Source organism: Penicillium chermesinum, assembly GCF_028974085.1.
Source record: "Penicillium chermesinum strain IBT 19713 chromosome Unknown utg000006l:1.0-2335141.0:1.0-2336784.0, whole genome shotgun sequence".
NCBI lineage: Eukaryota > Fungi > Ascomycota > Eurotiomycetes > Eurotiales > Aspergillaceae > Penicillium > Penicillium chermesinum.
This window is the reverse complement of record NW_026695316.1, coordinates 1,478,617-1,505,485: the sequence shown is the minus strand read 5'-3', so window position 1 is coordinate 1,505,485 and position 26,869 is coordinate 1,478,617. Positions and strand designations below refer to the sequence as shown.

At 50.4% G+C, this 26,869-nt stretch overlaps 7 protein-coding genes across 7 annotated transcripts; 5 read left to right on the top strand and 2 right to left on the bottom strand.

The window, feature by feature from the left end:
• Positions 1-891: 891 nt before the first annotated feature.
• Positions 892-3,570, top strand: N7468_008362 (Sin1 family protein; the record flags this gene model as incomplete). The annotated part of the gene is made up of 3 exons (XM_058477658.1): positions 892-914; positions 973-1,452; positions 1,512-3,570. The coding sequence occupies 3 exons, from the start codon at positions 892-894 to the stop codon at positions 3,568-3,570; spliced, it is 2,562 nt and encodes an 853-aa protein (XP_058328003.1).
• A 138-nt stretch (positions 3,571-3,708) lies between these two features.
• Positions 3,709-4,911, top strand: N7468_008361 (uncharacterized protein; the record flags this gene model as incomplete). The annotated part of the gene is made up of 2 exons (XM_058477657.1): positions 3,709-3,732; positions 3,874-4,911. 2 exons carry the CDS (start codon positions 3,709-3,711, stop codon positions 4,909-4,911), a joined length of 1,062 nt encoding a protein of 353 aa, XP_058328002.1.
• A 468-nt stretch (positions 4,912-5,379) lies between these two features.
• On the bottom strand, positions 5,380-6,729 carry N7468_008360 (legume-like lectin family protein; the record flags this gene model as incomplete). The annotated part of the gene is made up of 7 exons (XM_058477656.1): positions 5,380-5,817; positions 5,907-6,167; positions 6,242-6,323; positions 6,383-6,453; positions 6,553-6,576; positions 6,635-6,641; positions 6,680-6,729. 7 exons carry the CDS (start codon positions 6,727-6,729, stop codon positions 5,380-5,382), a joined length of 933 nt encoding a protein of 310 aa, XP_058328001.1.
• Positions 6,730-7,069: 340 nt separating this feature from the next.
• Positions 7,070-7,474, top strand: tim13 (protein translocase subunit TIM13; the record flags this gene model as incomplete). The annotated part of the gene is made up of 2 exons (XM_058477655.1): positions 7,070-7,186; positions 7,277-7,474. The coding sequence occupies 2 exons, from the start codon at positions 7,070-7,072 to the stop codon at positions 7,472-7,474; spliced, it is 315 nt and encodes a 104-aa protein (XP_058328000.1).
• Positions 7,475-9,645: 2,171 nt separating this feature from the next.
• On the top strand, positions 9,646-9,858 carry N7468_008358 (uncharacterized protein; the record flags this gene model as incomplete). The annotated part of the gene is made up of 1 exon (XM_058477654.1): positions 9,646-9,858. The coding sequence occupies one exon, from the start codon at positions 9,646-9,648 to the stop codon at positions 9,856-9,858; it is 213 nt and encodes a 70-aa protein (XP_058327999.1).
• A 463-nt stretch (positions 9,859-10,321) lies between these two features.
• Positions 10,322-11,549, top strand: N7468_008357 (PRCC domain-containing protein; the record flags this gene model as incomplete). The annotated part of the gene is made up of 3 exons (XM_058477653.1): positions 10,322-10,381; positions 10,438-10,768; positions 10,819-11,549. 3 exons carry the CDS (start codon positions 10,322-10,324, stop codon positions 11,547-11,549), a joined length of 1,122 nt encoding a protein of 373 aa, XP_058327998.1.
• A 333-nt stretch (positions 11,550-11,882) lies between these two features.
• Positions 11,883-26,641, bottom strand: N7468_008356 (AAA family ATPase midasin; the record flags this gene model as incomplete). The annotated part of the gene is made up of 5 exons (XM_058477652.1): positions 11,883-15,077; positions 15,160-17,857; positions 18,064-22,679; positions 22,738-24,639; positions 24,707-26,641. Coding segments are annotated over 5 exons (14,346 nt in total), but the record flags the coding sequence as incomplete, so codon positions are not given.
• Positions 26,642-26,869: the final 228 nt, after the last annotated feature.

Sequence of the window (26,869 nt, the reverse complement as noted above, 5' to 3'; positions counted from 1 at the left end):
GATAGCAAGGGCTATGCTAGTGAGATATCTCATCAAACCCACTTTCTTAGCATCAGACGCGTCGTGAAATTTAGAGACGAAACAGGCCGCACCGGCTATGGTAAGTTAGGTCATGCTGGCGTGTTCTCGATAGAAAACAAACGCCGTAAGACAGAATTCAATTCATTTTCTCAAGGTTTTCTCCGGCCAAGCATTTCCGTACAAAACTCATACTGGTTGGTGGAGCCCATTGGCCCCCGTATTTAGGGCTTGGACTGGCAAAAACACTGGCCGCTACCTTGAAATATGATAGTTAGGAAATCAACTGCTATCTTGTAGGAAGCAGAGAGATGCCTTAATTCACAGGAATATCGAAGGAGCGCGATAATTATACACGTCAAGATCGAAGACTTTTCAAGCCCCGCTATTGTATGTTCAGCCAGGATATCTAGCGTGGTGTACTGTCAATAGTATCCAAGGATTTCGACAATTGTGGAGATACTCATTCAATATGAAGTGCAGATATTCTAGGCAAGAGATTGGCCTCAAATCAAATGAAACCGTTGAGGGTATTCACACAATTTGCATGGCCTCGTGGCTCGTCTACTAAGTCCCGCGAGGGCCCCCGTCCTAGCGTGCTTGACACTGGGCGGGGAAATGATCGGCACAGAACCGCCACCGTTCATCTTGACTTGCCCTTCGTCCCCAAGGCCCTGCGCCCCGGTACTGTGTCGCTTGTTTCTCCTTCAGGCTGGCCCTGATCTTAACACCTTTCGCTCCTCGGCGCATGTCTTTTCAGGTTTAGCACGTGCCCTCTGGCCGTGTCCGCTCGATCTTATCGCCACCAACGTTGGATGATCGCCCTGCGTTGACAGCTTATCAGGAGCTCCAACTCTTGAATGAGACAGGAAGATGTCTCTCCTCCACAATGAAGAGTAAGTTGAATATAGCGGCACGACTCCTCTTCTCGGGCTTCCATGCTAACAATCCCAGCTTCACCATCTGGCAGCTACGCTCATCCTACCTCTCCGCAATCAAAGACGGCATTGGCGATCGCCTGATCAATGTCAACAATGCCGTACTCAACACTCCTGGTTTCCGTGCTGCAGGCTGGTCTGCCGTTCCGCCCAACGGTACCAACAATGTCGCACACCCTAAGCGTTCCTACTCCCCGCCGATCCCCACCACCGCCGCAGTCTCCTCCGAATACTATCGATTAGCTGTACGTGACGCAAATGCGGCACGGGAAGAACTCCAGGGATTAGGCCTTGAAGATGGCGAGGATGAAGAGGGTGGGATGGTCACCGGGAAAAGCAACCTCGACCTCACCTCACGACGAGCTCTCGCGCGGAGTGGGAAGAAGAAAGCTCGTCGTGACCGTCACCAGGAAGCTCAACGGCAAGCAGACGCGGAGGACGACGATAGCAGCGATCTATCTGATGAGAGTGACGACGAGATTGAAGAAGGGCCAAGGTCGGTAATTGAAACCAAATGAATGCGGAAAATTGCAAATTCCTCTGACAACAAGGTAGACCGATCGATCGTATCAATTTCTCCAAAATGCCTATTCGACGAGATAGAGCAGACTCATCGCCAAGGCGGTCCACAGAGCCGCAAGAACGACCAGAAGTGATGATCACCGCGCCGTCCACCCAGAACCTCGCAGCTCATCAACGCACGGGATCGCTGGAGACGCCTCCTTCTGGAAGAACCCGACGACCACGACGAGACACGACCACAAGCAGTGAATTATCGACTGATAACGAATTAGACTCCCAGAATCCCCGGCCTGGTCAAGTACAATTCACTAACCAGGACCAAATCCTGGACCGTCCTCGAAATCGACGTGTACGGACTGGTAGCCGGGGCGCAGATAGCATTGCCCTTGAAGATCTGCAGGAGCAGGACGAAGACTCTGGTGCAGAGTCTGTGGGCTCCGCTCTGTCTTCCGAGTTCGATGCTACTGCGGGATCTGGCTCACTCCTGCTGGCTGGAGTGGGTATCAACGGCAGCTTGGACTCTTCTTCACCTATGATGCTGATGCATAAGCTGCCCGCTGGGACCGGACCAGAGAATGCGCCCCACCATAAATCCAAGACGACACCTACGCCCGAGCTGCAGGACCTACCTCCTCCACGACCTATCAGTACCCTGCAACCTGTTAGCTTGCTAACGAAGCAATTGAACTCGCGCAAGCGCGCACCAAGTAACCCAGTGGAGAAGTTCATGGTCTTATCGGGATCCGGCCAAGCTGATCCGTTGTACTTGAAGATCTACGTCCCCTTCTCATCCGACCCAGAGGAACCACTGGATTTGCCCGTTGTGCGCGAGTCTAAGCTTTCAGAACAACCTGCCCCAGTTACAGTCACCGAGACGATTGGACTTGCGCTGTGGAAATACTCAGAAGATTCCCGAGACCCTCCCTTGGATCGAAAAAAGTTGACGGTCAACCGGTGGACGTTGCGTATGGTCGATGATGGAGAAGTTGACTACGACTTCCCGGCATTGGGTCGGACACTCCCCATGGCGGACTTCACATCCAACAACAACCAAGCTGCAAAGGCGCGCGGGCGCTCACGTGGGAAACCATACGATGAGTTTGCCCTGGTGGAGGCCTCGGAGGCCGAATTCGAAGAGAACGAGCGTCTTCATCCGCAATACAGCCACAACCTCGGCTCCGAAGAAAGTGACCAGCCTGCCAGTCTCCCATTGCCGGCGGCTCAACCTTCCCCGTCTATCAAAGCTCCCACTGCACGTCCGAACCCAATTCTTGGCCAACCGTTCTCATCTGCGCTGAATGACAATACTCTAACACCTGCGGACCGACCTGTTGTCCCTGTGTCTCATGCAACACCTCGCCTTGGTGTGAGCAAGACTCTGAAGATCCGTTTCATGAACCTTGAAGGCTCAGCTCATATTATGACTCTCAACACTTCAACCGATAGTTACATTGCGGAGATCTTAGACACGGTCTGCAAACGCTGGGGCTTGGACAAGGGAAACTACCTTCTTAAAGTGATGGGATCTAGTACAGTTGCCCCGCTAGACCGAACAGTCGAAGCACTCGGAAACATTGTCGAGCTAGATCTTGTCCGTCGGCGCTTCGGAACGGGCCCACTCGCCCTCGGTGGATCTCCTGGCAGCTCATCACCCAATGCACCCTTGATGGTGAACAACGGCGAGCAGGCGCCTGTAAAGAAGGGCAAAAAAGGCAACAGTGCGCTGCCTTCTTCGTCTCAGAAACAGGATCTCATTGGTGGCTATTACCGCCGCTATCACGTTTATCGCAAGCAACCCATGTCTTTTACTGCCGCAAACCACAGGATCCTCACCTTCGATAACGACTACATGCATATTGTACCCGGAGAGAGTGGCAAGGCTGCTTCGGACACCAAGAGTCGCTCTATCAATTTCAACGACGTGGTGGGTTGTAAGGTCAGCCGGCGCCACCCCAAAAGTTTCCGAGTAGTTGTCCTGCGAGGCAATGATGCCACAGAGCAGAAGAGATATGACTTTGAAGCTCGCAATGCTCTCGAAGCCGTTGAGATCGTGGATGAGATCAAGAAAAACATGGCTCATTATCGCATTTGATTTACCTGCTAGTTTCATGTCTCTGTTTCATGCCTCTCGCGGTCCCTTATACATGGCAAGATCCAAAATTGGGAGGAATATCCAGGAAAGTACGGATTAGCATTTCATGTCTGTGATAACAATGTGAGCATTTTGTCAATGATCTCTTCCGCCCACGTGCCAGTGGATCACCCGTAGGCTTGAACAAACAATACGATAAGCACTATCTGCGTATCGATAAGCCCGGATTAATCGATAAGCCACCAATTCATGACATTACCCGACCCGGGAATCCACCGTAGCTGTTCCTTTTAAAACTCCAAGTCCTCACTGTCTCCCAACTCATTCGGCAACAAGGCCCTCACACCGGAGAATGGAGGGCAGAGAGAGGAACTCTTCTCCTTCCAAGGAGAACCCTACCTCTCCCCTCCAAACGACCACACCAAGCCCCGCAAGAGCAAACTGCGCTTCAAGAATAGCTCACGCTCCAAACACCACCGCCGCTCCCCAAGCACCGAACGCAAGCACGACTCTCACCACCACTCGCGCTCCAGGCACCGCCACCGCTCCTCCCGGTCCAGCCACACTCAACCCCAATTCCAGGACAGCCGCGAAGTAAGCCCCGAGACCGCCTTCCGCGAATCCCTCTTCGACGCCCTAGGCGACGATGAAGGCGCCGACTACTGGGCTTCTGTCTCCGGCCAACCCATCCACACATATGCCGTGCCTGAAGTGCCCAAGGGCCCTGACGGACATCTGGAGCAGATGGACGACGAGGAGTACACCGCCTACGTGCGCGCCGAGATGTGGAAGCGCACGCGCGAGGGCATGCTCGAGGAGCAGGAGCGGGTCCGAGCTGCGCGGGCGCGAGAGCAGGAGCGGATGCGGATGCGCCAGGAGGAACTGAGGGGGACGAAGCGGCAGCGCGGGCAGGCTGACCGCGAGGCGTTTGAGAGGGTCTTCAGCGGGAGTCTGCAGCGCGGGGAGAAGAGGAGGATGAAGAAGAAACAAGAGGAGATGTGGGATACCTACGTGAAGAGGTGGAAGGAGGTTGAGAGGGCAGCGGAGGCAGCGGCGAAGGGGGAGAGGGGAGGCCAGCCGCTTCGCAACTTGCTGTTTTGGCCGGTGGATTCAGGGAAGAGGAGGGATGTGCAGCCGGATGCTGTGCAGAAGTTTATGAAGGCTGCCCCGGGGGAAGATTTGTTGGCGACGCTTAAGGCGGAGCGAATTAAATGGCATCCTGATAAGATCCAGCATCGGTTCCATGTGCTGGGGATTGATGAGGTGGTCCTGCGGAGTGTGACGGAGGTTTTCCAGATCGTGGATCGGATGTGGAACGAGGAGCGTGAGAAGGCCAAGTGAGAAGGCCAAGTGAGAGAGGGCTTGAGGTTATAAGGATTATTTTATGGCACCAAAATCATGGCTGCCACGTATCGGCGTTATGGCTTTAGATGATACCCAGGATATCCGATTTATGAATGATTAATTACGACTACTAAACTTCAGGTCAAGATGATCGCTGAAAGAGCATGCAACTTGAATTTGCTCAAGGTGGGAGTATACATTAGAGACCAACGGCTAATCATAACTGGGTTCATTCCAAAATAGCAGAAAAGTACCAGCATCAGAGCAGATCATACGGTACAAGGAAAACAGGCTATGCAAGTTCAATTCGTTCGACAGCCCAAACCACCAGCAAAACCATACTGAAAGGACAAAAAGGGAGAGAGAACGCATGATAATAGATAATGGAAGTATGCTAGATGCCAGGGGAGGATTTCTTTTTCGATCTTTACCAAGGATGTGATCTCATAATGCCCTCTGGAGAGCTCAGAAACGCGATGAGCGATTCTTGGTTCGGTAGATAGTCCAGCCGAAGTAACCACCGGCAATCGCACCGAAGAATAGCACCCACTTGAACAGGAACCAGCTCCAGCTACCGGACTTTTTCTGGCCCCTGGATGAGCGACCCCGACCACGCGAGCTGTCTCCGCGGCTACCACCGGCGTTGTTCTTGTTGTTGACAGAGTAGAGGTTCTCGGCCTTTAGTGAAATGATGTCGTGGTTGTCGCTCAGCTCACCGGTCTCCGCGGAGAGACCCAGGTACGCAACAGAAGGAATGGCAATATTAGCATCCTCGGAGCTCAGGGTAAAGCACTCGGTCCATGTATCTTCGGTCTTATATTGCAGCTCGAGAGAGAGCGATTTATCCTGGAAGTAGGTAAGGCGGGCTTTGGTAGGGATGTTCGCGTTGCGAAGACCACGCGCCTATAATTTTTAAAACACATGGATGAGTTTATCGTTCTGACCAGATGATCTCCTTTGGCGTTGTATCTTGTTGGTTTTGGGGAACTTACAGAGCATCCAGCAATCTCGTTGGCTTTACCGTCATGCGCCTGGTCGTATGTGGTCTGGCCATCGCCCATCATGGCCATAACGTAGGGGAATGAAACACCTGGGCGGTTGTTTTTGTATGTATCAAAGAAGATACCCAGGCCCTCAAATCGGTCCGTAGATCCAAAGACAGGGCCCATTGTAGCTCGCTGCTTGGTGAGCCACAGAGCGAAGCCATCACCGTGTAAGTTGCCATTGCCGTGAATTTGGAATTCCAGCTCAATCTACGAAAAGTGGATGTTATTATACGTGACTTCTAGGGTTCAATGAATCTCGTCCGAAATATTTCGGCACTTACCTGCCAGTTGGTCGCCGTCAGAGGCACGCGAGAAAAGAGCCAGCCTTGCTGCGAAGGGCGATCGGCTGTGAGACGAATGTACCTGAGACAACAGTTAGGCTCGTATATCCATGTTGAATCGGAAGACGATTTCAAGCTCACTTATCCGCTCGAACCACTGTGTCTCCTCCGAAGTCGAACCAGCGGCTTTGGAAATCCGAATCAAGGTATGGCTGTCGTAAACGTCAACGAGGCTGTCTAATATGAGACACGGAAACCCGAGGGCACTAGTCAAGATTATTCGCATAAAATGCAGATCTGGAGGTTCATACCGAGGTCAAGCTGTGTGTTCGGAGCTATCGAGATAACATTAGTACCTTGACAGCAGTATAAGAATTGTCCACAAACACTTACAGGAATGCTTTTCACATTAGGGTCATCATAGGCATTGACGGGCACCGAGACGAGACCGGCCAAGCACAGGGAGAGGAAAGGGTGGGAAGACGCATGGTGGTAAATAGAGCCCGACCGGGGGGGGGGGGCACAGCTCAAGGAGAGACCGGAGGTGGGATGTGACGAGTTACGGTGTCGCCAGGACCCGAAAACAGACTTGCTGAGAGAGGTGGAGAACAGCAAAAAGAGACAGCGAGCGGAAAGGGCAAAAGCCGGAGGAATGAATCAAAGGGCGAGGTTCTTGTATAGGATTGTGATCGGTCCTTAGATGTCTACAGTGTAAGGTGTCCACACGGCGCTGTGGCGCAGTTTTGCCGATCTCAGCCACAGCGGACTTGAAGCTTTGATTCTTTGGATTGTCCAACCTTTCCTACTTCCACCCATCTACCCACCACAATGTCCTTCTTCGGATCTTCATCTTCGACCCCCTCTTCCTCTGCGGAGGTCAAGGCTGCTATCATCCAGCAGTTACAGCAGGAGCAGGCTATCACCAATGCCCGCGCTCTGGTTGATGTACGTCACTAATTTGCACTCGATTTATCTCCCTACCCTAGCTATGATTCATGCAAGTCTGAATTCCCTTTTCTGACCTAATGACGACAGAGAATCAATGAGAACTGCTTCGAGGCCTGCATCCAGACCCCCGGCTCCTCCACTTCCTCCGCGGAAAACACTTGCCTGTCCAACTGCATGAACAAGTACATCAGCATGTGGAACACCACCCACCGCACCTACGTGAAGCGCATGAGCAATGAGCAAAAGACCAACGCCGCTCTCGCCGGCAGTGGCTCGGGCTTGTAAGTCCACCAATGGAGGGACAGAATTATCTCTCGGTGTCAACAACAGCCGTGTGAAAAAGGCTTGCCGAGCATGGATCAATGACACCAGCAGGGACGTGTATGAATAGAATTGGTATGGTAGCCAGTTGTAAATTATCGAGCCGGATTTTACGGTCTTTTGAGTGAGGAAATATGCTAGTACTAGTACTTCCCGAGAATAGAAGGTTATTAGGGGTTTCTTGTCTCATGTACATCCAAATCAATCACTAAAGAGGAAACTCGAGATGGCGAAAAAAAAAATGAAATAAAATAAGAAGAAAAATAGAAGAAAATCCAATTCAATTCCAATTGCTAAAATGTATCCAATCCATTTCCAAGCAGGCACATTTGGCCCTAAATAGAAGCACTCCGGTTTTTCTGGGGCGGCATTGCCAGCATGATCTCATCTAGAAATAATCACAGCCAGCGCGCCCGCGGGCTGGATCCAAGCCTGGTGAATCCCGGGCTATTCATCTCGTCATAAATCATACAAGCACGACTGGAATTCGGGGAATAGGTGGCCGTATCTATAAACGGGTTAGCTTCGAGTCTAGAGTCTCGTTGATGGGACGAAACGCACGTGTCCTCGCCATCGACGCCATAGTGTTCTGTCTCTTCAGGGTATTTGTCGTACTGGCTGGCATCACCCTGGCCTCCCCGAATCGGCGGGATGTATGGTGCATCGATATCCTTGCGTTCGAGGCGATCCCAAGTCACCTCCGCGAACCAGGCGTGGTTCTTCACATCGTCCGGCCCGCCATGTAGGTTACCCAGACGCTTGGTGAGGTCGGCTGTGATCAACTGCGATAGCAGGTCGACAGCATCTTCATGCAAGTATGGTGGATACTTGACCTTTCCACGAAGGATGTTCTCGTATATTTTGACGGGCGATCCGCTGTCCCAGAAAGGCGTGAAGCCGCATAGCATTTCGAAAATAAGGATTCCCAGGGACCACCTGGAAAAGAGTCAGAGAGAAGAGTTGTTCCAAGGAATCTGGAAGCTATGATCGAACTGAAAAAGACCTACCAGTCCACGGATTTATTATATCCCTTGGAGGAGACGACCTCCGGGGCCAAGTAATCGGGCGTACCACACAACGTCCACGTAATATCTGGCACTTCTTTCGCAAATCCAAAATCTGTAATCTTAAGATGACCGTGGCGATCAAGCAGAAGGTTCTCCGGTTTGAGATCCCGATAGATGATCTGATGGTAATGTAGATACTCTAGCGCCAGCGTCACCTCGGCGGCATAAAACTTGGCCACTGGGTTGGGAAATCGCTGAGTGGAGCTTGGATTAGCATAGGAACAGGGATGCAGTGATAGGGTAACAATCGAGGGACGAGAGCCTCGACAGTCTCTATCAACAACTCACTTGTGATTTCCGGAGAAGGCTGAACAGCTCTCCACCCTCTACAAAGTCCATTACCATGTACAGATTCCGTGAGTCCTGCCAAGTTCCCCACAGTGTCACCAGGAATGGATGCCGGACGCGATTGAGCATGCGACGCTCATCATTGGTGTGCTCAATCTGCTTCATCTTCACCACCTGGGCCTTCTTCAGAACCTTCATTGCGTAGAAGCGATGGTTGTGCTTGGACTGAACTAAATGCACGCGACCAAAACTCCCGGTGCCGAGTGTCCGCTGCAGCTGGAAGTCTTCCTGCGAATACTTTCCTCTAGTAGTTCGCTCGCGCTGTTGCTGTTGTTGCTGCTGCTGCTGCTGCGGCTGCGACTGCGACTGCGACTGCGACGACTGCGGCTGCGGGTGTTGGGCAGCATTGGAGGGGTTGTTTATGATGTGATTGATGCTGGCGGCATTGTTGGCAGGCTGAGCATGGGACGCACTTGAAGCGGCAGGTTGCATGGAGGCGCTTTGTTGGGAGGATTTGGGGGTAGAGTTAGAATCGGGATTGGGGGGATTGGGGGGGGCTAGAAGCAGGTTGGTCGGGACGGTCGACGGCGGACAGCTCCTTGGACAAGGTCTGCGAGTCCTTTGTGCGCCGCTTCTTCAACAGGCCTCCTAAACTCGGCATGGAGGATGATTAATGAGGGGAGGAGGGGAATGGCGAGGAGAGGAGAGTCTCAAGGTGGGGAGGGGCACCGGGGATGACGCATTGATCTTTGTGTGGCTCGATGGTTCTGCATACTCTACATGGGGACTGTGTGGATGACCGCTACGCTCTACGGAGTACCTGATGGGTCTTTCTTTACTCGGAGCATTCTCTATCTGTCTGAATCTAAGTTCCTGGATCCTCCCCACGAAACTCAGATATCGAGCTGCGTCCTCCCGTCGCTCGCGGGGCTCGCCCCCATTCTTCCCGTCTACGCAACGTGTCGGACTGGGATCGACTCGATCTGCCTGTGATTCTGCATGACCGCATTACATTAGTCGTCCAAAACCGGCCTTTCTCCTCTTTCAGCCCTCTATCAGAAGCCCGCTAGTGAGGGACCCCTGCCAAGTCGGATGAAAGTGGGAGGTCGGAGGAACCGGATGACGCTGATGACGTTACGACACACTAGCGCGGTATATCGACCCAGGACAAGATAAGCTTCAATAGCGATGGCATGCGCTATGGGCGGCAAGAGGGGGAAGCTTGCTTTGTGCCATATCCAGTATCCCAGTAATCCCAGCTTGCACATCTACTAGAGATCCCAGTGTGTACGTCCACTGTACTCGTAGATTTGCATTTTCCCCAAATGGAAGCAGGGTTGGATTATGTCACCGGTACATCAATCTTTGCCTGAAAGACCAGGCGCCGATATCAGAGTCTCGGCCCAAATCTGTCCCCGGTGATGACTGGTAGCATCATCGAAGCCTTCTATCAACTATGAATTTGGTCGACTACTCCGACTCCGAGGGCTCTGACGGCGAGTCTGATCCTATCCCCGTCCCGGCAGAAAAACAAAAGAAGCCCGACGCCGCAAGTTTCAAGGTGGACCGCAGCAATCCCGCAAGATTCGCGTTGCCTTGCCGGAGATCAAGCCCGAGAATCCTGCGGACGAAGAGGCCGGAGATGGGCCCGCGCGTAAGAGGCTTCGGCTAGGAGGGTCTGGGGCGCTTTCGGGGTTCAACTCGTTTCTACCAGCCCCAAAGCGCCAGGCCGAGAAGAATGCGCCGGTGGCAAGCACACGTAAAGTGTTTAGCCTCAAGACTGGCGCCACACCGGGATTTAGTCGAGAATCGGACGCAGAACTGAGACAAGAGCAGGCTCTTAATGACTATAGCAACGCAACCGAGGATCAGGATGAGGAGGATATTACAATACCCAAGGCTGGTAGCCTAGCACAAGCAGACGCTGGATCAGACCCAGCTCCAGCACCAAAGGCCATCGGGGAAGCAAATTACAGGGCAACCCGATGATGTTTAGGCCTCTTTCGGTCGGCCGCCAGAAGAAGAAGAAGCCTAACGCTGCTAAACCCGTTTCTTCAGCTTCCGCAGCTACGAACGCGGTGGATAGCCAAGCATCCTCTGGGCAGAAAGCCTCTGCGGACGTGCCTCCTTCAATTCCTGCGCCGGCTCCTCCAAAACCCAAAGTGAGCCTATTCTCGTTTTCTTCGGAGGACTCGGACGCTCGTTCAGCTACCGCGACCGCGACATCATCAAGCACATACGAGCCCATGATGTACACAACCGAAGCCGAAACCGAAGCCGAAACAGACGCCGCATCCACTGACCTAAATGCGTCCTACGCAAACATGCCTGCGAAAAATGCGTATCCAACCACGCACTCGGTTACATCTTCTCTCGACAACATCGCCAATGACCTGAATCTTTCGAAATCTGAGCGACGACAGCTGTTTGGCCGCAATGCTCCATCTGCCAACTCACAAATCCGAACTTTCAATACCGATCAAGAATATGCTTCAAACCAAGCGCTTGCACAATCAGAGCTGGCTGGCATTCAGCACAATCCCGTGCGCGCTGTAGCTCATGGGGGCAAGACTTCTCTTAAGCAGCTGGTCACTGCGGCGAGCAGCCAAAAGGAGGCACTGGAAGAAAGCTTTGCCGCGGGCCGACGAAACAAGAAAGAGGCTGGATCGAGATATGGTTGGTAGTGTAAGCATGCATTGGGCGTTCTTGATCATTCAGATACCATTATGTCACCCTTGCCCTGCGTAGGAGCGAATGAGCCCCAAAATTGGACGATTCAACCTCACTTTCAGCATTATCCGAGCGCTAACTTCTAGTACTACTAGTAACGTGTAGCTACGCTGGCGTCGGGTCAGTCTAAAGAATAGTGATATAATTCGTAAGCTGGGTTAGATATGACTGCAGCCTCTAGTATGTACAACTCTTTTCTTTCTTTCAAAACGCCGCAAAATGACAACATAAACATAAGGTAAAATACCGCCAGAACGCCTTTTTTGCATCTTGTGATTATCCATGGGTTATGAAGATACATCCACAACCTCAGCAAACCACTGTTTGAGAGCTGTGGCCAATACCGCAGGCAACTCGCGGACATCTCGAACAACCAAATAGTAGGGGAAGGGGAAACCCTCGAGATATCGCTTCATCCGCAACTTCATCTCACCACCAGAATCGGGGTCCGCTTCGAAGCTAGCCTGCGATAAGTCCAAAATAGAGCTTCCCTTGACTGCATCGACAATGATGAAGACAATCATGATGCGTTCCTCGAGAGCCTGGCGCACCAGACGACGAATGGCCTCATGATCTTCGCAAATACCATCAGAGATGATCAGCTCAAGCTGCCAAAGATCCGCGGAGCCAGAACCAGGTGATTTCTTCCAACGTGCCTCTCGGAATAAGGCGATGGAGTCCGCGATAAGTTTTCGCACATTTGTGCCAGTTTGCTTGTAGCTGAAGTGCTGGAAAACCTGCATACCTGCCTCGGAGGAGAAAGGCTTGCCAAACTCATGTGCAACGCGGACATGGTCTTCGTCTCCAAATCCGAGCACACAGAGATCACCTACTTCAAGCATGCTCAAACTCTTCGCTACCAAGGCAAGGGTCTCGAATGCAAGCTGGCCACTTCCGCTCTCAAGCATAGATTTGCTGTCGTCAACGGCGAGCATGATTTGGTAGTTTCGCTTTGATGGAATGGAACGACGCATCCAAATCTTGTCACGCTTATACTGGGATGCAATATAAGGGATGATACGCTTAATATTGAGCCGCTTTCCTGTCCGGAAATCACCACGAAGTTTGGTTGCAAGGGTTGGTGCGAGAATCAGACGTAGTTGCTCGGTGAGAGAGAGCGAGAGGTCGTTGGTAGTCGATTCGTAGTGTGACCAGAGGCGGCGTGCTTCCGTCTCCGGAGTCAAGGGTGGAAGCGAAGAAGACAGGTGGATCGCTGCGAGCTGAGTGTCGACTTCGTCTAGCTCCTCATTCGCTTCTTCTGCACCTGGTGCGCTATCCACAGGGTCTCGAGAAGTTCGGTCGCCGGGGATGAAAGCTCCAGATGACTGACCCTCATTAGGAACTCTCTCGCGGTCAATTTGCATCTCGTCGTGAAGTTGGTCGTCGACGGCATCTTGTTCTTCCGATGCATCAGGGAGCACATCGTTTTCTCCAGGCTTGATGTCGGAGTCGACACCCTTATTCTGATCGAGGGCCTGGGTTTGATCTTCATTGGCTTGTCCGAGAGCCTGCGTATCGGCTTGGTCATCGTCATCCTTAAGATGCTCGAAATCAGCATCTGCCATATCGGTGTCCTGAGGCAGAGGATTCGAGTCTCCGTCTTCTTCTTGAGAGGGATTGAGCACTTCTTTTTGACGACGGTGCCATTGCTCAAGGATGTCACCAAGCTTTTTGAATGCTTGAATCTGCGGATCATTGGGAGCGGTGTCTTCAGCACCACCAGCGTCGCGACTGCGCTTGCTTTCTTCACTATCCTTGGCTACTCCTGTTTGATCCTCGGCGCTGGCGGTCGGATCATTCGACCCGCTCTCCTGTTGAGCATCCCCGGAAGCTCCTTTGTCTTCGTTCTGGTCTTGTTCGGCTCCTAGTCCTCCGGTGACTGCTTCACTTGGAGCAACATCGTCGCCAGCAGGTTCATTCTCGTCACGTTGAGGAAGGAACTCGTCTTGCGCGGGCTCCTCAGAGTCTTCTCCGCCAGCCTCGTTCTCTTCCTCTTCAGCTTGAGCCTCATTGACGTCTTCATCGCCCATTTCTTCGCCCTCACCAGGGGCTTGTTCATCTGGGGCCATATCAGGATCATCTTCACCAGGTTGGTCATTCTGCTCGTCGCCCTTTTCCTCTTCGGGGAGGGGCCCCATGTCAGACATATCATCCATGTCATCATCGTCGCCTTCATCGTCTCCTCCTTCCTTGTCGTCGCCGTCTAGTTGCATTTCCTCAGGGAGATCCAATGTTTCTTCTTCTTTTGCTTGAGGATCAGTCACATCCATATCTTCTCGACCAATTGCCTCGCCCTCCTCATCTGGATCTTCCTCCTCTTCTTCATCCTCTTCATTATCCTCTTCTTCTCCTTTTTGGCCTTCGTCGGACTCCTTTTTCTGCTGCTCTTGGCCCGCTGTCTGTTCATCAGCTTCGTTTTGACCCTTTCCTTCCTCGTTCTCGGTCTCTTTCTGCTGTTCATCGTTGGCGCCATCCCAGAGCTTTTCGTCGACTGCGCCTTCATCCAGGCCATCAACACTGCCTGTTTCTTCATCAATGTCGTCATTGTCTTCCTCATTCTCATCTTTGTCTTCCTCCTCGCCCTCGTCTTCCTTATGCTCGCTAGTCTCGCCCATCAAATCTTCTTGATCCATATTAACAGCATCAGCAGAGTCATCCATGTCATCAGCATTACCTTCTTTCTCCTGTTGCTGCTGAGCGAGTTCTGAGAGATCTTCGTCGTCCCCGACATCTTTGCTAATGTCTTCTGCACCTTCGCCATCGCCAAGGCCAGTGCCACTTTCCATTTTGCCTTCTTTGCCCTCTTCCTGGGAAGCTTCAGCCGGGCTGCAAAGACCTTCAGCGGCAATCTGAGTAAATGACTTAGTCAAGACATAAGAGGTCTTGCAGACCTCACGATGCACAGTGACAAAACGCGCGGATAGATCCTTGCAGATACGGTGATATTGGTTGGCAATAGGCAGAACACTGGCGACTAAAGCAGCCGCAGATGGAAGTGCATCTGATGACTTGTCATGAATGTTCTTCAACTGGTCAAGGACTGAGTTAAGAGACAAGGTAATCTCTTCGACATGGAGAGATTTGGATGCCCGAGAGAAAAATTCATCGCTTCGCGAAAGCAGGCCAGAGAAGTCGATTGAGGAAGGTACGTCCTTGAGTTGTTGAAATCCTACCAGCATCTTTGTTATAGAGGCCAAAAGCTTGCTATCGAAATCTTGGAGTGAGATACTGGATCCCTTAGAGAGTTCTGTCTGGGAGGATCCATAAGTTCGGATCCATGGTGAGATCTGATTCAAGGCAAAGGACAAGTCTGGACGCTGCTGAGTCCATTGGACCAAAGAATCCTTGAATTGGTCAAGTGATGACTTCGTCTTCTCTAACAATTTCTGCTCCATCTGAGAAGTGACACCAGTGGGGAGAGAGGGGAAGGGACTGAAGCGAGATGTGAAGTTCACCGAAAGCTGCCCTCCTCGCGCTAAGATCTGCGAGGATCTCAGACGAGTTTAGGCCTGAGAACTTCGAATGAATCTCCACTATTCTAGCACCTAGTTCAATAACAGGTACTAGCCAAGCGACGGTGCGAGAGAGAGCTGCTAAATCCTCTACATGACCGGTGTTCGTCTTAGCGAGAGAGCGAGCACTGACTGTCCAGAGATTCTGCATCTTCTCAAGAACAGTATGTAACTTGTCAATTCCAAGTAAAGAAGGCGCAAGCACACCTCTCTGTCGTCGAATCATGTATAAGAAATGCTCAATGGAGCCCATGCTTCGCGAGACCTCAACATTGCTCAACTCTTCGGAGTAGTTTCGTGAAGCTAAACGAGCGCGAGGTAAAAGATCCAGTAGACGATGGAAGTACGAGTCTGCACTGCGAAGTGAAGCTGAAGTTTCTCGGTCGCTTTCGAAAGCAGCACTTGTAGCAAGAACTTGAGCAACGGAAGCCTGGGTCTCAATAAGATGAGTTCCAGCATTCCGCTTGACACCCATTTCAAAAAGTTGTTTCAGAGTATCCGCGTAGAGGCGACGCTTTTGGACCTTGAGATGTTGAACATCATCCTTGTTCTCTTCTGTCAGTGTCTTGGGAGTTGAAGACTTGAATTCATTGATGCCTTCAATGACAGAAGTAGTAAAAGCCCCGAGTTCCTCGGCAATGTCGAACTCAGATGGCATAGATGAATACATTTTCATCATGTTTTGGGCCGTCCCATCTGATTTTTGGAATCTGAGTGCTCTTGAGGTCCATATTTTCGTACTCTTCTGGCAGAGCTCTAATGCCTCGGGAATCACGGTGATGGGTAAAGCCTGGTTCTCTTCATTGGCAGTCACTTGTTCACAAGAGACTTCAGAGAGTCCCTGTTCAAGCACAGGCTGAACCGGCTGAGAGAGGACAGCGCGGTACTTCCGTACAAGCTTGAACAGTTTGACATGAGATCGCCTAGCACTCTCCTTCAACGCGACAATGCTCGTGTCCTTCCAACTGGCCAATTGAATCTGCTCTTTAATGTCCTTTTCGAGCGCAGATCGCTTGTCTTGCAGGGCCTTGTTGACAAGTGGCTCGAAAGGTCGATAATGAGAGACGAAATTCTGGAGGGCAGAAATGAGAGGCTTCAGGATAGTGAAATCTTCCACGAAGATAGAAAGAAGTGACTGGAAATCCGTCACAAGCTCAAGACGACGAGCAAATTGACCCATCGTTGTAGAGATGAAGAACTGCTCCAAGGTTGCGATGACTCCTTCAATATGCTCCCTCATATCCTTTTCACCATCTTCAGCCATCTGAAGGGGAACGGCAAAAAGGGCCTCGTAAGCGACGAACCACCATGCACTAACATCTTCCTCGCATCGGTCCTTTTCAAGATCCAAAAGCTTGGCCCATGTTGACAACTCAAGACGTCGCCATCCAATGAGCATGCTTGTGATTTCATCGAACAGAGCGACCGCCGAATATTCTCTGCTTGCAACGAGTTGCCATTCGTGGATGAAAGAATGCAGCTTTTCCACCTTGGTCAAGAATTTGGCGACTGGCTCGGTATGCTTAAATTGTAGAATTTCGGAGCAGCAGTTAATAACATCTGCCAACACAGCATGTTCTGGCCAAGCAATTTGAATCTGAACAAAGCGAGCCTGGACGGAAAGGGCGAGATTGACCAATTTCCTTGCCTCTCCTAAATTAGAATCGGTGTAGAAATTGTAGTTCTTCGGTTGTTGCAATGACCCCTCTCTATTAACGTCATCAAGGAGCAGGAAAGCGCCAGGCAGGAGATCTTGGGGCGCGACGGGGGAGTAATCATCCTTGCTTCTCGACCACATGGAACCAAGCAGACGACTGGACTGCTTAACCAAGTTCGACAATGCTTCGCCGTCAGACTCCCTTCTCACGATCTTGGCATGAAGGGAGGCCAGGCGGACAGCAATGATTCTTGGATCAACTCGTCCAACGTCTTCTGGGTTAGGGAGGCTCCCTTCATCATAAGTCGGAAATAGCTCGTGAAGCTCGGCTTCATTGACTTCTTCCTCGTCTTCCCATGAGCCTTTGTAACGGTACAACTCTGATTTTTCGGCTTGTTTTTGCTGGTCTTCTTGTAACTTGGTTTTCCAAAGATGATGGAAATCTGCAAAGATCCGGCGAATGGTATGACGGCCAGATTTGATGTTGAGTATCTTCGGGTCCGCATTCTTCGCTGTCCAGAGTGCACTGAGTTCGTGGAGACGGAGTTCAATGGCGTTGTTCGAGCTCAAGCTTCGGAAGGACTGGCTTTCAGACACAGGGTGGGTAGATCCACCCAAGAAAGGAGTATTTTGGCTTAATAGCTGAATATCCTTGAGTTCCTCCTTGGTATCGTTCCCTCTTGATCCCAAAAAGAGACCAATGTCAAGAAGTTGAAGAAATCGAACGATAGGCACGGTTATGTCATGGTAGGACTTGTAATGGGCAGTAAGACGACTGGTCAGCTGCCTGATATTGTCACGCATCAGTCGAATCGTCTCCTCGGATTTAGCTGCATTCTCGGGAGAGCTGATCATTTGTTCAGGGTTGCGGTGGATAACAGAATTGATCACATTCGAAAATTCGCCCTGCAGCAAGTTCAGCTCAGAACTCTCTGGTCGTGTGACAGAGGATGGAGGAGGAGCAGAGCCGAGTTCTTGAATTTGCTTCTGTAGGAGAGCGTGTCGTAAATTGGATGGCTGACCAGTAAAGGAAGATTCGAAAGAAAGAAGAGCATTTGACTTGGCATTGATTTCGTCAAGGCGTTGGAAATGCCTATTACGTTGGACCACAAGATCCAGGGAAGGGTCAAAGGCCTTATCAGGTACAAATAGTCTGAGAAGGATTATGGCTAATTCAACTGCTGCAACTCCAGTGCCACGAATTTTTTGTTCAACATTTGACAGTGAATTTGTCAATGAACGAATCAGAGCCGGGATTGCCTGAGTTCCAATCTCCTTGAAGAAGTGGCCATCCCCGACCGAGAATCCAGGCGGACTTCGATATCAGGCACGCTCTGATCAGCATTAGATTTCTGCAATATCACAAGCAGTTGATCGAGAGATCCGGAAGCAAAGAACTCTTGGTGACAAGAGATCAATTCTGCTGTCAAAGCGATAAGGACCCCTCTGAGCTTGTTTGCCTGGTCTTCTGCAATTTGTCGACTGTTCAGCGAGATTGCCTTGGACATAGCCTGTTTCTCTGCTTGCAGCATGTCCATTTGGGCCAGCGTTGTGTTGCTGACAGACGTTAATTTATCCAGCATGGATAGAGAGAAAACGCCACTGATGGCCAAAGGAGAACCGGAAATGTCACCAGCTCCAGAAAACAGTGAGATCCTATGAAGAATCTCTGGAACGGGGTTCTTGGAAGCCGATGAATCAAGAGGACGGGCTGGGCGGCCCGCAAGTAAAGATACAACAGTTTGGCTTGCTTGTCCATTATCGGGGAAAGATATATCGCCATATTGACAAAGAGCCTCAAATTCCTCGGAGAAGTAGGGAGAAAGCTCAGTTTCGGAGCGTCGGACGGCCTGGCCAAGCTCAGCAACTGTCTGCTTTAGTCCTTGGACAAGCGTATCTCCATTGGCACCATCCAGAAGAATGAAGCGCTGTGCATTCATCAAAGACTCCCACACGCCACTGAGTTCGGTGAGATTGACGCGGGTCTGTAGCGCGAGGGAAGTGAATTGAGATGTAGTCTTCTCCAATTCAATTAACGAGGACAACTGATCTCGTGAAGAAGGTGTAACATGTCGCCACAGATCCCACATTCTTTGCATGCTCAATCCATTTGTCAAAGCCCAACCGGCCTGGAAACGAGCAAGAGCACGAGAAAGAGCAGTCTCTAATGGCTGCAACGCATGTGAATTACCGAGCAGGGATGCGCAAACATTCTTTCCGATTTGCAAGTAGACCTGGAACTCTCCCTCGTCAATTTGGCTGACATTCGTCACCCGATACATGTCCCAGCATAAGTTAATGACAATACGCAGCGCTGCAACGATTTCGGGAGCTTGAAGGCTCTGCTCATCAAGATTTTGGATGTAGTCATAGAGAGCTTGACCACATTCAGATAAGAAGTGACCAACAGGCTGCGTAGAGTCTTTCATGAGCGACTGGATGCGGGAAGACGCCAATGATCTTTCAAGCCGCGACATCTGACTAGGCTTGAGCAATTTCCCAGACTCATTTGCCAGGTTCAATCGTTGGCGAAGTCGATGGATTGCAAGCTTGAACTCTTCCAAGTATGCTAGAACCACAAATTTTGACTGATAATCAGGCGTACCTGCGATAGATACCAAAGGCTCGTTCACTAGCGGATGAAGGGCTTGGAAAGAACCCTGGGTATTCAGATACACTCCTGCCATGGGTATATCTTGCGCAATGACCTTCAGAGCTTTCCAACTGGCTTTTTCGTGGAGAACGGATGAGAAGCTCTCCAAAGCACTAATGGCAATCTGTTTTGTCTCTGCATCAATAGCATTGGCAAGATACACGCTAGAAGACTTCTGTAGATACGACAGATCGGAGGGCGAAAGGTGGTCCAAGCAAACGTCAAATGACTCCTGGCACACATTTGATTCCGCAGTAGGAATAACATTGCGAAGATGGCGCAATCGATACAAAGCCGATTCAGATGTATAAGAAGGACCAAGGGTTGCTGGAATTTGCTGAAACTCATTTGCCATGAAACATATCTCTACACATCTGTTCCGCATAGCCCGAGACAGCTCGCCATGGCGAGGATCCATTGTAAGGAAAATGCGAAAGTTGGGGTGAGGAGTGATTATTCGAGCTGATCCATCTTCAGTTCGTTGTTCGTTCAAAATGAGAGTGCCATTCGGCTCTGTAAGGGAATTCAATCGGTCGAGAACAGATGGGTTGCAGAGGTTCGCGTTGTCAAGAACCACCCAGTGGCCATTTTGAACAGCACGGGTCAACACGCCTTCCGTCCATTCGAAGCCAACTTTCATCTTGTCAGACTCTTTTATAGTCTTCCAAAGACTTCGCCCCCGCTCGAGAAACCCCCGTAGAGTTGCTTCTGAGTAGGATTCGCAAAGCTCAGAGAGGGATGAAATCACTGTTTCCAGAGAACAATTGGTGCTCTTCAAGTGCTGGCATATTTGAAGAGCTGAGCCAACAGCATCAGATACTTCGCCCAATGCAAAAGAATTGATAATTTGCTCTTGAAGAAAGAGATGGACATCATGAATGAAAGACGAGACTTCTCTTCTGTGATCAATTTGCTCGAAGCCGCCAATCAGATCCATGGTATCTGTATCGGCGCTAAGGGCGAGCTCTTCCAGAGTTGCGCCATTAAGAGCTGCAAGCTTCCGAATCAGTGTAGTTTTGCCACACCCTGCCATCCCCACCAAGATGCTAGGCCAGGAATTGTCGATGCAAAAAATCAGTGACTCAAGGATATGCAAATCACGAGGGAGAATCTTCATTGAGGGATTGACCGAGCGCTGAAGAAGACGGTCTCGCTTTAAGATGCCAAGGCCAACTTGGAAATAGTCGGGGGTAAGATTGTGGTAGTAGCTCTTCCGACCACTTTCCGAGCCTGTAAAGACGCGATCGTACATCTGGGAGACCAGAAGGCGGTCTTCTTCACTTCTGAAGCGATGGCTGATGACAACATCCAGAAAGTGCTTAGTTGGGATTTGCAACTCTCCTCGGTCGGCCAGTTGAAGCCATCGCTGAATGTCTCTCAAGTTTACTTCCCACGGACCACCAACAGCTCCTAACCGACGCTCTGTTGCAATAGCGATATTGAGCATAGAGATAAAATCGACCACTCTCTCTGTTTGGATGGAAGGACTGCCTGGGAAAAGCTTTGCGCAGATTTTCTTCAAATCACCATCAGTCAAGCTATCAGCATAGACGACCGTGAATCGGTTCACGAAAGAGGCTGGAAGTCCCTTTCTCCCACCGCCTTGGTGATGAGGATTCTGTGCAGCAAACAGAACAAAATTTGGGTGTCTTTTGAACGTCTGATCCAATTCGGCAATATAGACTTGCTGTCGATGATCTAGACACGAATTAAGACCCTCAAGAACAGACTGTGAAGCAAGGTTCATTTCATCCAACAACACCCAGTCGCCACGCTGCATTGCTCGAAGGAATGGAGCATCCCTCCATGTGAATTGGCCAACATCGCCTCCTTCAACTGGGACATCAGACCCAAATAAGTCCGTAAGGTCCGTTTGCTCCGAAAGATTGATTCTGGTGAGAGGTTTTCCGAGAGCCTTGGCGAGAGCTGTGACAAGAGTAGTTTTACCAACACCAGGGCTACCTTCCATCAGAATTGGCTTTGACGATTGCAGTCCACGTGCAATTCGGACAGAGTTTGCAATAGTTGTCGGAGCGTCCATTGTGAATTGCGAGTCAGGCTCGGTCTCCCCAACTATAGGCAAAGAGAAAGGCCCCACCCGTAGAAAACCAGAGTCAACACTGACACTGGACGCCTTCCAGTATATGTCAGAAGCATTCACAGCAAAAAGTTCGCTCAATTTGTCCAAGCATTTTTGCCTATTTCCATCAAGATCATTGAGAGAAACGGCAAGCATAGCCGCTGGGTTAGCTCCCAGGGTATCTACAAATACCATGGCCGCGCCTTGAATGATTGCGAAGAGAATATCAGCACTCTGGCATGTATTGACAAAGTCAACCCAAGCAAGAAGATCGCGGAGAGACAAGGAAGTGGTCGAGGTATTCTGGAAAACAGATTTGAACCATTTGGCAAATTGGAGCATTGCCCTCGCGATTTTTTCGTCTTTGAGGTCCAGCCTCACTTGGAGAATTGGCAAGATGTCCTCGTCATCTGAGAGCTGAGGAGCCCAAATTTCCGTCATTCGATTTCGGAGAGCGGCGGAAAGTTCTCTTTTACCATAGTCACCACCAGGGTTCATTGTTGATAGAAATTGGAAGCCTCCATCGGCAACAACCATACTGTCAATAGGTCCTTTCTCAGCCAGCAAAATGGTCCGATGAGGTTCCAAAACACTGTTGAGTCTTTCTAACACAGAGTCATCGGCTAGAGAAATTTCGTCAAGAAGGAAGAAATGCCCCGTCTTCATAGCAGTGATAAGGCTTCCATCAGACCACTCAAACAGCGCGTTAACCCGCACTATATTCCTCTCAACCCTGCGCACAACATCTTGGTCTTTTGCTTGCCTCTCCTCCAGACTGAGAGCGAGGAATTCTTCCTTCAGCTGTTCAAGAGGGGCAAGTGATCCCTGGTCACCATTGATGAGCAATCGAAGATCATCGGTCAGCTGTTTCTCAATGGCTGCTCTCTTGCGGATTGGCCTTTGGGCACCAATAAGATCCCCGGTCTCCAGGTTGACATGGGCATTGACGATGAATAGGTCTCTTTGGAAAGCCTCCGCAACCGCCTGGCAAAGCTGGGTTTTACCACATCCCGTCTCTCCCACGAGAAGGACAGGCTCATTATTTCGAATTGCTTCAGAGACCAGAATGAAGAGACGTCGCATAGCCTTAGTCCAGACAATTCCCGTAGGTAGCTCCCCCATGCTTGGAATATTCTTTTCCAACTGTTTAGTGCTGTACAGCACATCCTCATCCAGGCGAACCTTCATCACTTCCTCAATCACGCCTTTTACGGCGGCTTTTCTCCTGAGGGTTGCGCACACGTTCAGCAAGAAGCATGAATCCATTAATTGCTAATTGTTCACGGTCATCTGCTTCGCGAAGAGCCCATCGGAACAAGTCACGAAGAGTGGCAAAGCTGTTCTTCTGCTCAAAAAGCCGATTAGACTGGCGCAGCAAGGACAACTTGCGATAAACTGCGACAATTCGTGTGCAGAATGAAGGCGCAATTTGGGAGCGCTCCTTCAAGATGTACTCCAGTTCACTCTCCGGAATATCATCGAAATGTAATTCGAGGAAACGATTCCGGAAAGCGCGAGACAGAACCTTTCGGCCACCATAAAGACCTGCAGGGTTTTGCGTAGCGAATAGCATGAAGTTCGGATGAGGATGGACGACTTCTTGAGTTTCTGGGATGAATAGCTCGCGATTATCATCCAAAAGTCGGTTTAGTGCCTCGAGAACATCGGAAGGTGCAAGGTTTAGCTCATCAAGAACGATCCAGTAACCACTTCTCAAGGCTTCAACTAAAACACCCTCTTGATATTTCAATGTTCCATCATCGGTGGAAACATAGGAACCAAGGTACTCCTGGAGATCGGTGTGCTCATGGTTGTTGATTCGAACAAACTTGTTGCCAGATACCTTCGCCAGATATTCAATCATACTCGTCTTTCCAGCTGATGTCGGGCCTTGCAGCAAGACTGGGAAACGCCGAGTCGAGCTGGCCCTGACCAGATTCTTCAGGTTCTTTTCGATGAATGGTGTAATGATGTAGTGAGGTTGTTCTTCGGGAGTCAGAGGTCCACGTCGCATCCAATAGTGCTTGAATTGGATATATTCGTGGCCGTCGACAGGAGGTTGAGGGGTTTGGCCCAGCAGAGACTTCGCATTTTTGGCGCTGCTGAAGATGTGTGCTTCAAGGAGCGGGATCAGGGACCTCTCGGATTCCAGGCTCAAAACCGTCAAGAAGCTCATGCTAAATCCTTCGAAAATAGCACGACGTAGTCCATATACATGAGTGTGGTCGATGACATAGATAAGGGCACGAACAAGTGTACGGATGCTAAAATGTGGTCGTTGGCCGGCGCCATCAGTGAGCTTGTTATCGATGCTGAGTTTCTTGGTTTCCATGTAGAGTTGTGCAAGGTCTGGGGCAGCTCGAGGATCCCGAATATTCAAGTCTCCCAGATATTTCTGAATCAAAGCCAATAAATCGTTCAAATCACTATCAGGAGAGTGAACATAAAACTCAGTGAAACGGGACCGTAAACCAGGCGGAAGGTCTCTCTTGCCAGCATCAGTAGCCGGGTTCATGGCACCAAAGATTCTGAAATCTGAGTGACCAAAAACTCGTTCCACATCACCAGCCTCAGACAGTAGAACCGATGGTGAGCCCTCACTTCCGTGATGCAACAAACTAGCAATGTTCTCAAGGGTATCAGGAGAAGCCAAATTGACTTCATCCAACAGAACCCACTCGCCATTCCTCAGTGCTCGGACAATCTTTCCTTGAACGAAAGCAAACGCAAATTTGGCATCACCTTGAGATACTTGAGCTTCAAACTCGGCAAGTTGGGTGTGAAAACCATCCCATCGTTGGCGTAGGTGCTGATATTTGGGCGAATCAAGTTTGCGTTTCTTAGAAGGCTGCTCATCCCCAATCTCGCTTTCCTTCGGGCTATCACGTGGAGGGTTGAAAACGCCGTTAGCCAGTCTAACAGCCTCATGCCAGAGATTGACCAAGCGTGGCCAGTTTCCAGAAGCCGCGCTCCTTGAAATTGAAGATAAGAACTTCTGGTTTTTCTTCGCCGAGAACGTTAACTCGAACAATTGAGTGAACTCATCCAGCATAGGCACAGCCATTGTGCGAATGCTGACAGGTTTGAATCCTCCCAATAAATCAGTGCTTTCACTCTGTTGCGACAAGTTGACCACGGTGAGCTTTTGACGCATCAGAGTAGCAAGGATGCTGAATGACGGTTGTCTTTCCGATACCAGTCTCACCCACAAGAAGGACCGGCTCTGCCATCTGCACGGAGGCAGCAACCTGTTCCATGAGAGATAGGGCAGATCTTGTGGAAGCGAATTTCGAAGCGGCTGCAGCGAGCTTCAAGGCCGAGCTACTTGGCACTTTGATTTTCTGGCAAACTTCACGGCCAAGAACTAAACTGTTAGTCTTGTCTGTGTAAGAAGGAGCTCTCTCATGTAGACAGAACTGCGCTCGCTGAGGAGAAATCTGGAGAGCCTCTGCTACAACCGCCGCCAGGGCATCTTGCATGGACTTTTCTGGGAGATACTTCAAGAAAATATCCACAACATCCAAAAAAATTTCATCGTCGGCTCCTTCTGGTGTAGCTTCGTAGCCAGTTTTAGCACCCATGCGTTGCAGCCTCCGGTGAAGACGACTGCAGAGCTTAATTAGATCACGGAAGCCTGGAGTACGACCCTGAGAGCCTTTGATAGCCAAGCTTCCATGGAATGCAGCGCAAACTCTCTCATATACATCCATAATGGTCGGTACGCGGGATTCTAACAACGGGAATTTTTGGAGTATGACATCCTGCATCTCCTGAACAGAAAGAGGTGATATCTGAACTCTTTCCCATAAGCGGCTACCAAGCATTGATGAATTCGGAGCAATCTCTTCACCAGCAATGTTGTATGAAGATTTCATGGTCGCGATAATCTTGAAACCTTCAGCACATTTAATTCTTTCTCGCCGGCTTGGGATAGTCAATTCTCCTCGCTCGATGATCGGAAGAATAAGACCGAGAACTTCAGAAGGCGCACGGTTAAGATCTTCAATCAAAACCCAACGGCCTTCCCTCGCTGCCTTCGTCAACACACCTGGCTGCCACGAAAATGAGCCTGTGCTAGAAGACGTGGAGTACATCCCAAGAAGGCTTTTGGCATCCGTTTGCTCGTTGAGGTGTAGTGTGACCATCGACTCCGCTTGACCCATGGTAGCCGCGATATCATTGATCAAAGACGTTTTACCAGAGTTGGGTAAGCCAATTAACAAAATAGGCTTATACCCTAGAAGTGACTTAGCGACTCGGCGCAAATTGGCAGTCGCGATAGGAGTTTTCACTATGGACGACGAAGCCGGTGATACCTCTTTCAATCGTGGGATCAAAATGCCGCATACATCAGCAGATTGGCCGGTGAAAGAACCCCGCAATCGCTCAACGATTGCCGCCTCATCTTGATCTGACTGTGAGAGTCTTTGACTTCGCATGACTTCGTCGAGGGCTTCCCATCTGCGCTCCTCCCAAAGGCCCAGTAGGCGATAGTCAATTGTGGTTCCCTCCCATTCCCCCTCGATAGGATCAACGCCGGTGTTTATGCGCAGCATGCTTTGAGTGGCAGCATCTGCCGCATGCATGTAAATGGCAAAGCATCGAATGGCAAGATACCTCGTTATTGGATCTTCGTGTGGGAATAGAGATTGAAGTTGGATTGGCGATACGGCTTTTGAGAATGTTTCGAGATCGAATGACAGGAGTCGAAATAGAGCAAGTAACAATGTCCGAATACTCTCTTGATCTAGTTGTCGTAATGTAAGTTCCTTCGATCCCGCGAGCGCTGAAAGAGGACCGATCTTGGACAAAGCATACTGTCCAGCGAAAGGTCGGAGGTATGGCGCAAGAGGGAGAATACGGGCGAATGCAGCCAAAATTTGAATCGGATCGGCTTGAAAATCTTTTCGGATCCATCTAGCCGCTAAATCCACAGCTATAGGCTCGTAAGTGCGGAATACAGTCTCCGTCAGTCGTGTGTTTAATGCGCCCTGCGCAAGCGCGTGGAGCTGCTGAGTTCCTGAAGCAGACTGAATGAGACTAGTGAGCTCATTCGGTAACTGCTCTAGCAGCTCAGACTCGGTCAGAGTCCTCTCGTAGAAGGGTCTGACATCCATCATGAGACCCGACCGCGCAGAGGATGCTCCTTGGTTGTTTAAAAGAATGAGATTTAAGAATGAAAATCCCCGATACTTTTTTTTTTCTGCCGCAGTCTGGATAATCGAGCCCCACCGATATCTCCTCACCGCCATACAGCTCAGAGTGACTAAGCGAGTCTGCGCAGCTCCGATCCAAATAGGAAAGCACGACAGGTCGCTCTTTCTATTCCAACGCGTCGAAAGACGCTAATATCACATTTTCTAATGGTCCAC